Source organism: Tetranychus urticae, chromosome 2 (assembly GCF_039701765.1).
Source record: "Tetranychus urticae isolate SD_2017Ah chromosome 2, NJAU_TeUrti_SD_1.0, whole genome shotgun sequence".
Classification (NCBI taxonomy): Eukaryota; Metazoa; Arthropoda; class Arachnida; order Trombidiformes; family Tetranychidae; genus Tetranychus; species Tetranychus urticae.
Window position 1 is genome coordinate 6,293,394 of NC_142959.1, and position 15,113 is coordinate 6,308,506.

Sequence of the window (15,113 nt, forward strand, 5' to 3'; positions counted from 1 at the left end):
ACCAGATAAGCTTGAAATAATAATAGTTATCATAACACACCAGCAATCAAGTCAACAATCATCATTTAAAGGAATCCCTTCATTTCCAGATTAACATCAACAACCATTAACAAATCAATGAATCAACTGTTGCAACAAATACTTAAATGTTAGTAAATCCACTCCAAACAATCAACAATTGGTAAGTATAATCCATTCAATTGTTCATTTCTCATTAAATCATTTCTCTATTTACTCACCTTATTATTACCAACAATCAATCAAGTAAACCCAAAACCCCAAAAAAATCCTCTGAAGATAACCAAAAATATTGTCCAAAACCAGCCAACACTCAACATAAGATGGCTTTAAGAAGGTTATTTTAATGATCATTGAATTGTTCATTGTTAAGTGTCAACAATTTCATGGGCTAATTGTTTAATCAATAGCAATGATCTTTTTTTCAATGAAATTGGTGAAAAATATTTCCCAATAAAACAAGACAAACATACAAAATAAGGTAAAATTTGCTTTAAAACAGTCAACTAAATAATGATAGTAATAATGATAATAGTTTTACCTGTAAAGGTAAAAACACTGTTCTTCTTCCTTCTTCAAGTCAATCATTACCATCCCAGACCTGATCATCATACTGATCATAATCATCATAATCATCTTCATCACTCAACAACAATATGTTTTGATAATAATAATAGGCCAAGTAAAGCGGAAAAGTGATTCTTGAGTAACTAAATAGCAGATGAAACTTGATAAAAATGTTGAATACAGCATTACATGGTTGAAACGTCTGATTCAGGTAAAGAAGGGTTGAATTGAGTCAACAATTTATCATTGATACGGAAAAGAATCACTTAAGTTGTTCAAAAAAAATCTCACAATTAAAACCTTTCTAACCATTGCAATAGCAACAATAAATGCCTATTATAACTCAAACCTTTTTTTCCCAATGAGTAAGATGAAAACCTAAAGATATCAATTAACAAAAGCTACAGATTTGATTACAAGCTATCAAATTGCCAACAATATTGACTTTTAATCTACCTAAAATTGGATCAATCAACTGGTTAAGATTAAATCGCAATTAACCAATTAACCAGCCTTCATTTAACCATCAAATTGTTGTCCAAACCTTGAAATTGACTTTTCAAAATGTTGACAAATTTTTACAAAAAATCATTTGCTTTTGTTTAAACCCAAAAACCATTTTAAAATTTGCGCTCAATTGGAAATGTTTCCTTCTTTCAATTTTATCTTGTTATTTACATATGTTTTGGGTTTAGGTTACAATTAGGTTAATTATTAGCTAATTGTTTTCATGTGTAAACAGATTAACAATATTTACTGAGTAAAGTAAAGGATGAGTTAAACAATCAAAGTAACGGTTTTTTGATGTAAACCTGTAAACTTGTATTGAGATGGCGAGAGATGAAAAAAAAAGAGAGTAAAACTGGTTTATCATCATTCTCTTTCTTTCTACCTGAATCCCTCCTCTTTCGCTATTACTAACCCTCTCTTCTTGTCTCTCCCACTCTGTCTGTCTCTTACTTTCATCATCATCATCATTTTTCCTCTTACTTTTGGCTCTTTCTTTTTTGGGTTTAAGCTTAAGCCAAGAAAGCGCTGGTGATACTTTTTAATTTAGTTTTATCAAACCCTGGTTCAAAAACAAACTGGTGTTGATATTTAATTCATTTAGCCATGATATTCATTAGTTAATCAACAGTTGTAGAAACACCAAAAAAAAGGTCAACAATTAACGCGTTTATCATAATCATCACCAACACTCATCAAATTGTTTATTATTAATTACTTCAATTACATTTTGATTAGTGTGTTTGTGTGTGTGTTTTCACCTTTGGTTTCATTGACAACCCAATTGATACATTTTTTTGTACCCAAAAAAAATCGTCAACCTTTTAATTTTGTGGATCCATTTGGATGAAGACTTTAACAATGGATTCAACAATTTATTTAGTCTCAAGGATTAGCTGATGTCAACTTTAATTGTGATTAACAATTGCTCGGATATTTTCACCAATTAAAAGGTAAGCATTTGATTGCTTCTAATCAAATGGTTAACCAAGTCCTTTCAAGTTAACCATTGACTTGCCATTGTTAGTATCATTTAACTGTACACCTAACCGTAAATCATTGAGGTTACAATTAGTCTTTTGCTTTGCAAAAATGAAATTTCAATGAAAAGTAGAAGAAAAAAATTCTTAACCTTTTACCTTTTGAATACCTTGACATGTGATGTTGCTAAAAATGTTGATGAAAAATCATCTTAATATTGATGATCATTGATGAAACCTTTTTGTTGCATCTTTGTTAACAGACAACTTTGATTGATTGTTTTGCACTAATCATGATTTTGATTAGCAATTTTACAGTGATAATCAATTTAAATGACAACTATTTGTTTATCCGTTGCTTTTAGGCTTCTCATTCATTCTGGGTCAATCATTGATAAAGATTAAGATGATGATCCTTTTCATGATCATTTACTCAGAATGATATGAATGATCAAAAATGACTGTAAGTCCCAGATTGAGTAAATCAAGTTGAACAGATTGAAAGGAGCAAATATCCGTTGAGATGGTCAATGATCATTAACTTGTATCAAGATGTTGCTACATTTTTTTTACCAATAATGATGATGATCCATTGACCAACATAACTCTAATTAATCATATCATTTACAAGCAAATTGTGGCAATTAAATGAAAAGGAAAGAGAAATAAAAAGAAGGCAAGAAAAAAATGTAAAGTAAAAATGATGAATTGAAGCCTAAACAAACAGCGCCAATTGACGTAAAATCAATTTTATCTGGTTTTCTGGTTTTTCAATGGTTTGATTGAAATGCAATCAGTCTGAAATGTTATCATTGATGATGATGACGACCGGAAATGATTAGAAAGGAGGACAAAATGATAAGGATGAAATAGCGACCAAAAGAAAGACTGAAAAAAGCCGGTTTATTGGGCTAAATTGGTTTTCACCGAAAAAGTGATATTGAGACCAGTTTTTGTTGCTTCTCATTGCTCACACATCATCAGATGATGATGCCTTTTCCCCTCTCTCAATCATCGCCTGTCGTCCTCTGATTAACTCATGAACACATGGTGACTCGGCCTGAAGTCTTTGGTCGTCTTGACGCTCATCAGTGCAACACCAGTCTTACCCGAAACGAGTGTTGCCCTAGTCGAGAATCATCTTGACAAGTGTATCAATTGATCTGTTGAATGTTGACTTTGCTCGTTAAGAAACACCAATTATCATCTATTCGAGTGAATCGAAACGGTAAATCTATCTGTACATGATGAAACACTCATGTTGACTGATGACGACAATGATGATTATCATTCCATTTCTCTCTCTTGTTCATCTTCACTTGTCATCATCAATTCTTGAGCCTCTCTCTCTCTCTCAGTCCAATCATGTTGGTCAAGACGTGACTCGTATCTTTAGTTGAGATCAATTTTAAAATTCACTTCTAAACCAATTAAAATAACGTTTCGATATATTCATGAATCTCTTTACCCTCAAGGCTTATTGACTCTCTTTTTGCTTCATCTTTTCTCTGTCTTCATCCTCATCCTCATCAACCTCAACCATTCTCAGCGTCATCATTGACGATCGTCGTCATTTCTGACGTTCATTTTTTTCCTCTTCTTCTTCTTCTTCTTCTTGACTCTTCTTGCCACCTTGATCCACCTTCATCAACCTTAGCTTTGGTTGATCAACTTGAAAGGCCATATATTGTTGCAATACCAGGTAATGCATCGCAGGTCACTTTTGACCTGAACGTCTAACACACACACGCATCGTCCTCATCCACATTCAGACTGACAAACACATTATATTTATATATATTATATATTTATATATTTTACTTTTTTTTTATATAAATATAAATCTAATATCATCGGTATCATTATCATATTATTAGCTTTTATATATAAATATATAAATATATTTATATCTATATTATTATTATCATTATCATCATTATTATTACATTTCACATTAAAAACTAACACATAAAATGTATTAAAAAAGAGACAAAATTTAGTAGCAAACTTTGATTTTTTATATACATTTCATTTCATTTTGCGCACTTTTTTTTGCTGTCCATTTACCTTATTAGATACATTATAAATAAAATAACGTTTTATATTTATGATGTTGAGTGTAATAAACAAACGCCCGTTTGACGTGTTTAGTCCATTTGCGTTGGCTTTTTAAGCAAATATTCAATGTTTCTAAATGCGTTATCCATTGAAACGTAATCAGTGTTTATTAGTGAAGTCATCATGAAACTGTTAAATTACCAACTATCCGATGAAGTTCAGCTCATAACATTCATTGTCAACTCTTAAGGTTAACAGTTTATTATGAAATGTTTTATTTAAAATTCATTTTTTGCATTTCTAATTGTGATGAGTTTGGATAATGAAGTTTTGGCAATGATAATAATCAATAGCAATATATTTATATAATGTTTTGACGATGAAATAATTTTGATTATAATGATAATAGACGGTTATAAATGGTCGGGTTAACCGATTGGGTTGGATGAAGGGCAAGTCAAGGCAAAAGGGTAAGATGATGATAAAGATGATGAGATGGTGCATAACGAATGTCCCAGAAAACGCTGTTTGAGCGCTTATTTGTTGCTGTTAATGATAATAGTTGATACTAATGATAATGTTTAAGACAAATGGTTAAGACAAAAAGCTTATTATTATTTATCGTTATGAAAAGCGACAAAAAAGCGACAAAAAAGGGACAAAAAATGCTTTTCTTGCCATAAAAATAAGTTCAACTAAAACCTTTGTAATGTTGAAGGTGTTGAAGGTAAAGCAAGTTCAATTGTTATTGGCCTTAACCTAATCTGAGATGACATTTATCACCCAAAATTACAAAATTGGCAACATTGAAAAATCTGGTTAAACCAGGTTTTTTCATTGTCAGCTTGTATGTTTTACCCGATTGTAAGATTTGCTTTTGGGTTGACATTTTTCAATGGTAACCTTTTGGGTTTTCATAAACAATTGACGGTTAATTGTTGGGCTAATGGGTATAGTAAGCTCCAATGATAACCATTATAATCATGATGCGATAATGATCATGTTTTTATGATGATGATTCAAGATGATCTTTTGATTATATTTTTTACCCATTTTTTTAGTGCAAAAGGGTCACTGTCTGTTGTAATAACGTTGTTATCTAATGATAATGTTGACAATCGAGAACAGACTGAACAAATTTTACCTTTATTCAACATTAAATCATCCATAAATATCCATCACTAAATATAAAATTATCATGATTGACCTTTTCCAGATGATTTTACTCTTGACTTGTATGAATATCAATGAGAGACAATTGTTTTACCAACAAACCAACCAATCCATTCAAATGTAACCAATTGTCAAACACATGTAAACCTGTAATCCTTTGATGTTACAATTTAATGTTACCTGATGAAATAAGTGTTTTAAGGTGTCATCATGAATATAAGTCGATACAAATTTTTACCTCAGATTTCATCCAAATCAGGTGAAACCCTGTTTCTCATCAACACCATTAACAACATCATAATCATCTTCATCCTCTATACCATTATTTAGCAAAATGTAACAAGTTTTTTAACCGGATCAGATGATTAGTATCTTCTCTCTCTCTCTCTCTCTATCTTTCACCTTTCTCTTTCTTCATCTTCATCATCTTCATATCTTTCCCTATCTTTAGATCCCCAACCCGAAGGGTAAGATAACTATTAGCTAATTCAGTTTAAATCCCGAAAAACTGATAACTCTCATTGCTTTCAATATTAACTGATAACCCATTTGCAGCTCCTGTTTTATCAATTATTTTTTTTGTGTGTGTTCTTACCTTCAATGAGAAATCATTTTTCTTGTTGTTTATCAGTTTTCGTCAGTCTTACTACATTTGTAACAGCATTAACAGCAATTTAACTAATCATTTAATCAAGAAAGTGTGTCTGACTGTAAGACTGTTGAAAATATCGCCATCCATCCTTTTACCATCTTCACCTTTATTCAATTTAATATACAAAATGTATGCAATTCACACACACACACACAAAATCCAATTTAATTTACTTCTTTTTTTTGTTGCTGGAAAAATTTAATTTACTTTCTAATTCAACAATAAACTCAAATCAAGTAACTATTAATATATTTAGTTTAAAATTGGTCACTAAAAAGCTGAAGGTTTAACCAGAAATTGGTGATTGATTTACATTTACAAATCACATTTTAACCAGATTTTAGCCTTTCAACCGATTAATCGATGTTTACCGTTGAATACATCGATAACGTTTCCTGCTGTTTTAAGCTTTTCCTTCCTAACCTTTCCTCTCATCTTCATTATCATCAAGCCAATTAGCTCAGCACATTGGAAGGTGAAAAATGTGTGCTTTTTACTGGTGTTGTGTGTCTGTTTGTGTTTATGTTACGAGTGTTGATGGTGCATATCATGTAAAAAACCTTGAAATTCAGAGTGTTTATGATGAAACCAAACAGCAAAAAAAAGCCAACTTGACTGTGCATCCGATCTTTCATGGGGAAATGCAAAGCTATTTGCTTCCTTGAATCTCATATCAACCATCAACCATTGATCAACTTTTAACAGTTCAAACACACCTTGATTGTTGAGTCTCAAGTTTCCTACTTGATCGTCTCTTCTGTGAACAAATTAAACTTACCTGACAAATTAATATACCAGTTAAACATTGACTGGTTAAAGGATTTACTTGAATCATTTCAACCTTTTTTTTGCAATCTTTTTTTCTTCTTCACTCACTTAAAGTACCTTTTAAATCACTTTAAAAGCAAACCTCTTAACTCTTTTTTTTATTGTTAACCAACAATGAGTTTACAAGTGAGAAAAAAAAAGATCAAAAAGAGCTAAAAAGAGCCTAAAAAGAGGGTTAAAAAAGAGTTAAATAGTTACAAAAGAGACGACAATATCCTTAATAGTTTATGACAATAAACTTTCAATTGATTGTTCAATTGTAAATCATAATATTCACATATATCTTGTACTAGGAGTTGATAATCAGTTGATACCTTTCCTAGTCTTTGTAACAGATTTGCTAATGATTTTCATTCTCAGTGTTGCCTAAAATTGACAAATTGTCTGATCCTTGCAATTGTTGGATACCATTAATGAGTGTGTTTTGATATTGAAAATTGCACATGAAATGATGACAACAATCAACTGGCAAAATATATTTTCCAAGCTTAAACATGTTTAATAAAAGCACAAAATGATAATCATCAGAATAATCATCACTTTCATCTAAACACACCTTTTGTTTGATTCTGACTTTTTGTTGAAACAAAAGAGTTGAATGTAATTCATCTTGATAGCGATATAAATCAACTAATCATGGTTAAATGAGCAACTCTTTAAAGCGCAAAAAAAGCCAATCAATTGACTATTGATTTGAAAATTGAAATGTTGAACATTTAGTTTGGCATGAAAAAAGTATACATTTCAATAACAGATTTACATTTAAACTAACGATTTTTAACATTGATTGTAACGATTTCAATCTGGTTAACCGGATTTACTGTTTCTTTTACAGTCATTTATCACCTTTTTCAATCACATTTTTGATGAACACTTTTTTTGATCCATATTTTGGCGATTCTTTCCCTGCATTCTTGATTCATTATTTTGTGATATAATATAATTTAATAAATGTCTTCAGGGTTCAACTCGGTAAGAGTTAACAAAAATGTGAAACACCTTTTAAAAGTCAATTTTTTTTGCTTCTCGCCAAAGTATCCTTAGTAACGGTCATAATTGTGATTCTTAAGGTTTTGTAACTGATGATGATGACCAGAAAAATGGCAGAACCCGGACATGAAAATGTTACTATTGAAGGATTGACTCAAGGATGATAAAGATTGATCAAGTTTTTGATTGGAATCTAAAAAAGAGTTGTTATTCAATTTGACAGCTTTAATTTGTTCAAAAGTCTGAGTTGCCAGGAAAAAAAACAACACCAACAATAACAACTCTTTAACATGATAATTTAATATTAATGATGTTGATGATAGCTGATGAGTTACACTTTTGTCTGTTCAAATTGATGTTCATGATGTTCATGATGAGAGAACTGATTGAGAAATTTAAAGCCTTTTATCTTGTATTAATAATCATTTGACGGATCAATTGATTGCCTTTTCTTGTACTTTTGTCGTTGTTGTTATTCAGCTTATTGTTGTTGTTTGGCGTTAATTTCAATTGTTATCCATGTTTACCTTGTTTGTCCTCTCACTGACTTTAACTATCAAATTTGTTGATCCGACAATTTGTCTAAATTATTGTACACGAAATGTTGTCCTCAGCCATTGTAAAAGTGTATCAACCATTGAAAGGAAAAATCAAAATAGTGGAAACATTGAACACAAAACAAAGGCTAAATTTGGCCAAAACAATAGACAATCAGTGAATAATTATTACATTTCTTGATCAACATTGTTCAACCTTTTCAACTGTTAACTTAAATTGTTGCCAAATTTGTCAGCTCTTAGATTTGTGTTTGAATGAAAGTGAAGGTGTTTCGGGTTTGGGTTTAGTTTATACCCAATGATAGGAAAAAGGTGTAAACCTTGTTAATTTAATATCCATGCTTTTTAACCAGATTTTAGATGCTTTTTTTACCTTCTTACATTTTCTGGTTGAAATGTTTAGCTATTGACGCTAATTTAGCTGTTAATCATTGATGATGAATACAAGGTAGTTACTCAGTTAGCCAACAAATTGGTGTTAAATTAAACATGAAACATTAACAGGGTGTTGACATTTACCTGTCCATGGTCAAATGTAAGACCTCATCAGGTTGTGATACAAACGTCAAACAACATTTCAACAACCTTACGATGTTAATGTTAAATTGCACCGAGAGTTAATAATCTGTCGAGAGGTTTCAATGGTTTCTCCGCTTTTTATCAACATGCCTCAATATTATTGAACTTTAAGTGAACAAATTGAATGACCAAATGTTTGGGTTGAATAATTGATGGCCTTTGGTCTAAACAATGTTTACATGGTCAACACAAATTTGCTGTGAAAACAGTGAGGTTAAGTGATGGTTAAGGTTATTACGCCCTTTTCAATTGGTTTCATCCATGACCTGATGATGGTTAATGAATTAAGGGAAAGTAAAAAGATAAATAACATTGAAATGGTAAACACAATTAACGACAATTTAACGTTAATTTCATCTTGAAATAAATCTTTTGGTCAACAATGAAGCAATCAAATCTCTCAACTTTCCCATTATCCTCATCTCAACCATCGTTCATCTTCAATCTCCTTTGTTATTTAGCTTTCCCTTGAAAATCAATTGTCAATCAATTCCAAATCAATTCTCATTCACTCCCAATTCAGTCCCAGGTTAACTTGCTTGATAACATTGAGATAATATTTATATCTGCAACAATTTTTCACCCAAACTCATCAACCTTTTCATGTTATTTGGTTTCAATCTGTTTCTAAATTTCAAGGCAATCAGTTACCCTTCATCATCATCTGTTTAACATTGTTTAGTTGACAATTTAGCCTTTTTTTAATGCCTTTTTGTTTTGTGTGTGTTTACTGCTCATGTAATTGATTGTGGATCCCACAATTTAACACAATCACTAAAATAACAACAAAAGGTAATAATTTAGTTAATTGAACATAAAATTGTTAAATAAATTGTTAAATCAAATACAAGTGAATATTATTACATTTGTGTTTGAATGCAACCCAAAAGGGGAAATCCTTTCAGTGTTAAAGTGTAATACCAATAAAAAACAATTGCATGAATAACATCATCATTATCATCACAATCAACATATTGTTTACAAAAATGATCATCTTTTACCTTTAATCACTCTCTCCTACAATATCTTTATACCTTCACTTTTAACTGCCATTTGTTGATCACTGTTTAAAACCAATTGTTCATTTGCAATGGTAATTAGTGATTTACCTTTGAAATTAAATTAATTTTCATTCCTTCTTTTACTTTCAGTTTTTGAAGAAACCCAAATCTTCAATTCATTTTCACCATCCACTGTCATCTTTAACCAGAAAACCAGATTTTTGGATTCCTTCAAACACTTTCAAAGCCTAATTTTAATCTTCAAATTGTCAACCTTGCTGTTACCTGTTAATTAATCAAATATCGGATCAATAACCAAAACAATCAACTCAATTGTTGACTGTGTTTGTGTGTGTCTTTCAAACATTGTCATTGATCAACACTTTTTGATTTTAATTTTTACCAGTTTTTTTTTCATTCATTCATCAATATCATTTATAAATTGTGATTTGCTGCTTTTTTCACATTCAATTTGAAGGGCTCATTAACGGCTAATTATTATGAGGAGATCACAAATGATCATTACCAATATCATTGGATTAACCATTGTTTCATCCACCAATCAGTTGATTATAAATGAAAAGGATCTAAAAAGATCATTCAGTCCTTGATTATTCAAATATATTATTTCAACCTGATCACATTCAATTATCAATTTTCACTCAAAATTGATAAACAATCAGCTTACATTCATCAGTCAACATTACATTTGTTTTAAGCTAACAATTGCAATCAACAAGACCTTAACTTTGACCCAAATTCAGCTGATTAATTGATTGGAAAGAGAGAGAAGCAAAAAAAGGGGAAAAAATAATTGATCATTAATAACCGTTAATCAAGTAACCAGTTTTAAATCATCAACAAGACAAACTAAAAAAGCTACTTCAATCCATAGTCATTCAAGTCCAGATTCAAATTGTCATCAACCATCATTTTCAATTTCATTATTTTTCATCAATCCAATTGACTAAATCATCCAGAGCTGTTTGCCAACCAAAATAACCAGATTTAATTTTGAGTTTTGTGTTGGTTTGTTTTTTCAAGTTAAACCCCAAACAACGGCACAACGACGATACCCAAAAGTCCAAACGGTTTTCCCGTTACAAGGTCATCCCAAGTGGCCCCTTGTGACTCAACGGGAAAGTGTGACTCTGAACCAGGAGAGGAAGATTGTGATCCAGGTTTAACCAGTTTAAAAGTGTTTCCCAGTGGATTGACACAATCACCTGATTCAACATCTCTTGTTACCAACATTCATAGTCACGGATTAACATCTCGATCAGCCAGTGTTAAAGGTCCACCACCTTTGGGTTCACCAGACTCTTTACCACTCAGCCTAACCTCTTCATCTTTAAAGTCAACCCTTACATCAACAATGTGTCCACCACCTGCAGTAACCTGCGATGAGAATAACCATGTTGCCGTGGTTTGGCGTAACCTTACCGTCTACAAACCAATGGATCTGTTGGATGGGTTTCTGGTTAAATCAATGTCACACAAGTGTCGAAAAGCCATTTTACGAAACATTTCTGGTGTATTTCGGTTTCACGATTTATCAGCCATCATGGGACCCTCTGGTGCAGGTAAAACAACCCTGTTACAATGTCTCTTTGGTACTTGGTCAGGCAGATATAAGGGTAAAATATATCGTAATCCATTGGCCAACAAGGCTTCCTTTATAACCCAGAAAGAAGAGGATCACCTTTTCCCGTGCCTTTCCGTTATAGAGTCCATCTTTTATGCTTCCCGGTTAAAGGGTGCTCAAAATGAGTCCAAGGTGGTTGAAGAGCTTATCGATCAACTTGACCTTCGCAATTGTCGCCATACCCTTGTACACTCTTGTTCCGGGGGTCAACGTAAACGCCTTGTGATTGCCCAAGAATTGGCTTCTGAAGTTAAACCTAAAATATTGTTTATCGATGAACCAACCTCTGGACTTGATTCAAATGTATCATTTACCGTTTTAACTCAACTGCAAAAACTGTGCATGGCTCATGGTATGGCCATTATTGCCACCATTCATCAACCCTCTTACAAGATACTTAAACTGTTTGACCAACTGTATGTACTTTCACGAGCGGGACGCTGTCTATACCAGGGTCGACCCGAAGTGTTGCGCTCCTATTTATCTCAATTCCAGGTAAACTGTCCCAATGGGCATAATCCAGCTGATGTGATTATTGATGCAGCAGCCATTAATACAGTTGCCTTACTGGACGAAGAAGAACCAACCGATTGTTTTAGCCGAAGTCATAAGAGACGCTCATCAAGGAGACACTCATCCTCATTAGCCAAGTCATCATCACCAGTCACCACTAAAAGTATACACTTTACAACCTCACCAAATCATTGTAATCCCACAACAAAATCAACATCAACAACAAATCATTTAACCTCTCACCTTTCATCTCCACCACCTCCAATCTCCTGCATTTCCCATCATTCAACAACATCAAATTCATCTTTATCCTCATCACCTCCAACCATCAATGGACTATCAAGTCACTATCAACATTCATCAACAACCCGTAAACACCAATCAATGAATCAATCCAAAGAGTCAACACTGAATGAAACAAATACTGATACTTATTTAACCTTTAGCAATAACACAAGCATCTCAATAGTAACCCCATTAGATGAAAAGGAGATGCTAAAGGTACGCTTGTTGGAAGAATCGTCGGCTAAATTGATTGAATTTGAAATGGATTCCATTGATACCAGTTCAATGTCTGAAGTTGAAGCCATGAGAGAAAATCGTAATCACTTAAGCCTTCGCCATATGATGTACCTGCTTCGTCGATCCTTTCTTCACGGTACTTGCCGTGAACCCTTGTGGTTATTTATTCGTGTTGGTTTACACGTTTTCGTTGCCCTTTTACTTTCAATGCTTTACGATGGTAACATTGGCGTTGACAATGGCTGTTTAAGGGTAAACTCAGCGGGCTACTATTATCGGCCCAATTGTACAGAGCAAGTTCCACTTTCCCGACTTCGTGAAGAATCCAATATAGATCGAAACATTTCCTATCTATTTTTTAACCTGCTCTTTCTCATGTTTGCCGCACTCATGCCAACTGTATTGACCTTTCCTTCGGAGATAAAAATATTCATGAATGAACACCGGAATGGCTGGTATTCAACAGCTTCCTATTATATGGCCAAAACGTTGACCGAATTTTGGATTCAGCTGATTCTTCCCTACCTCTATTCACTGTTTACATATTGGACAACCTCACAGATTGGCCTTAACTCTTTTATCGATGCAATACCCTTTACAGCGGGTTCAAGCAGGTTCAACAATTTTGTCTCCATATCGATACTTGCATCTTACATTGCTCAAGGAGTCGGATTTTTCATTGGAGCCATTTTCACCACCAATTTTAATATATCCATATTTGTGGCCACCGTTATAATGCTTTTCAATTTCCTGTTTTCCGGATTTTTTGTCCGCTCCAATTCAATGGGACGAGCTCAATTTATAACTTACCTTTCTTTTATACGGTTTGCCTTTGAGGCCATCTTGTTGACCATCTATGGACAAAACCGTTGTCATCCCAGTGAACCTGGTTCACTTTCTGGTTCCCGGTTAACCAACAACTCTGCAATCTCAAGTGAAACTACCAGTGATTCCGAGTATAACAATGTGATCTCCGTAGTGATGTTCAAATTTGAGCTCAATGATAAAGACTATTCAACCCATTTTACCGCTCTTGCTTTACACCTTATCCTTTGGAGGTTAATCACTTTTTTCATCCTCTATTTCAAAGTTAATCCAGATATTAATCTGAGAGCACCTAATTTATCCTGTTTATCCTGTTTATCACCAAGGAAAATTTTCTCAGCCAAATGCTGTCTCTATTTTTCAACCCTTGTAATAGTTATTTCGCTAGCTTTTATCATTTTTTCCGTTTATTATTTGATCACCGAGTGATTTGTCCAACTCCATTTGGTCAACCCAACTTTACCTTAAAAAGAGATGTTTTTTTAACACACAAAAATTAAATAAATAAATATCCAATCAATTTGAAATAGACAACAAAAGGCGCAAAAATTAAACTACAATTTTCACATTTCAACAAAAAGTAAATCAACTTTTCCCTTTTTAATAAACCAATTGAAAAATGATAATAGCTCAATATTTTAATTATTATCATTATTATTAATGTTATTTCACCAATTATTATAAAATTATCAAAATTTAAACAATTAATCAAAATGTAAGCAAAAAAAGATGCAAAAAATTGAAAAAGGATAAAAATTGTATGAAAAGAAACAGAAACGTCCAAATCATTTCAGAGTTGATTCTAAATCACAATTAGATGGATCTTACTAATCAAGTTAATCAAGTATACAGTTAACGGATTGAGAAACACCAAATTGATTAACCAGAGGGTAATTTATTTAGATCAAGATTGATAAATTGAAAGCTTAATACTTTGTTTCTAATGAAAATTAATTTAGCATCAATTTTAATCGCGTTTGCGGGATCTTTAAACTCTTCCTCTTCCTGACCATCAAATCAACAGTTACAATCATCTTGATTACCTGAAAGAGCAGCAAAAAATTAAAATTAGAAATCGATATTAACATGAATCCTTAATTTGTGTTCAACAGTGTTTGAGCAATAATGGTTAAGCTGATTGTTTGGTTATATTTTTGGTCATTTCTTGCATTGGCAATAATCAAAATGGTTGATCAATTGATTGTCTTGAAGAAACATATTTATTTATATTTACAGTTTTTTTTAAAGTACCTTTTCGTTGATACATGTTGATATGTTGAGCTTGTTTACTTACTTTACTTGATAATATCAATCAAATGAAGACGGATAATAATATAACTCTTAATTAAAGCAACTCAACAGTTAATCATCATTATTATTAGTATCATCAACATCAATAATAATATAAAAGATAACAACAAACCTTGACAAGGTTGCTTAACGGTATTTATGTTTTGTTTCAATATCTTTTCGGGTCAATGCCTACTTAATAATTCACATTTACCTTAATCAAAATCCTAATCATGTCTGCCTATTGATGCAAAATGTAAAAATTAACGGCAAACTTGAGACTGGTTAATGGTTAAAATGTAACCAAATAAATAGACGGGATTAAGTCTTAATCTAGATATACTCTTTTGATCCTGATAGGAATGATCAAAATTACTGCTACTAATTATCCGATCTTTCAACTCTTTC

General features: G+C 32.3%; 1 protein-coding gene and 1 long non-coding RNA gene across 2 annotated transcripts; one reads left to right on the forward strand and one right to left on the reverse strand.

Annotated features, from left to right (window-relative positions):
- The first annotated feature begins 1,455 nt into the window (after positions 1 to 1,455).
- On the forward strand, positions 1,456 to 14,041 carry LOC107366051 (ATP-binding cassette subfamily G member 4). The gene is made up of 2 exons (XM_025161699.2): positions 1,456 to 2,045; positions 10,061 to 14,041. Exon 2 carries the CDS (start codon positions 11,286 to 11,288, stop codon positions 13,842 to 13,844), a length of 2,559 nt encoding a protein of 852 aa, XP_025017467.2. The 5' UTR covers positions 1,456 to 2,045; positions 10,061 to 11,285; the 3' UTR covers positions 13,845 to 14,041.
- LOC149093759 (uncharacterized) lies at positions 14,039 to 15,001 on the reverse strand. The gene is made up of 2 exons (XR_016198309.1): positions 14,710 to 15,001; positions 14,039 to 14,458 (listed from the first exon to the last, which is right to left on the reverse strand). It is a non-coding gene; the product is annotated as an uncharacterized LOC149093759 (long non-coding RNA).
- Between the last annotated feature and the right edge of the window lie 112 nt (positions 15,002 to 15,113).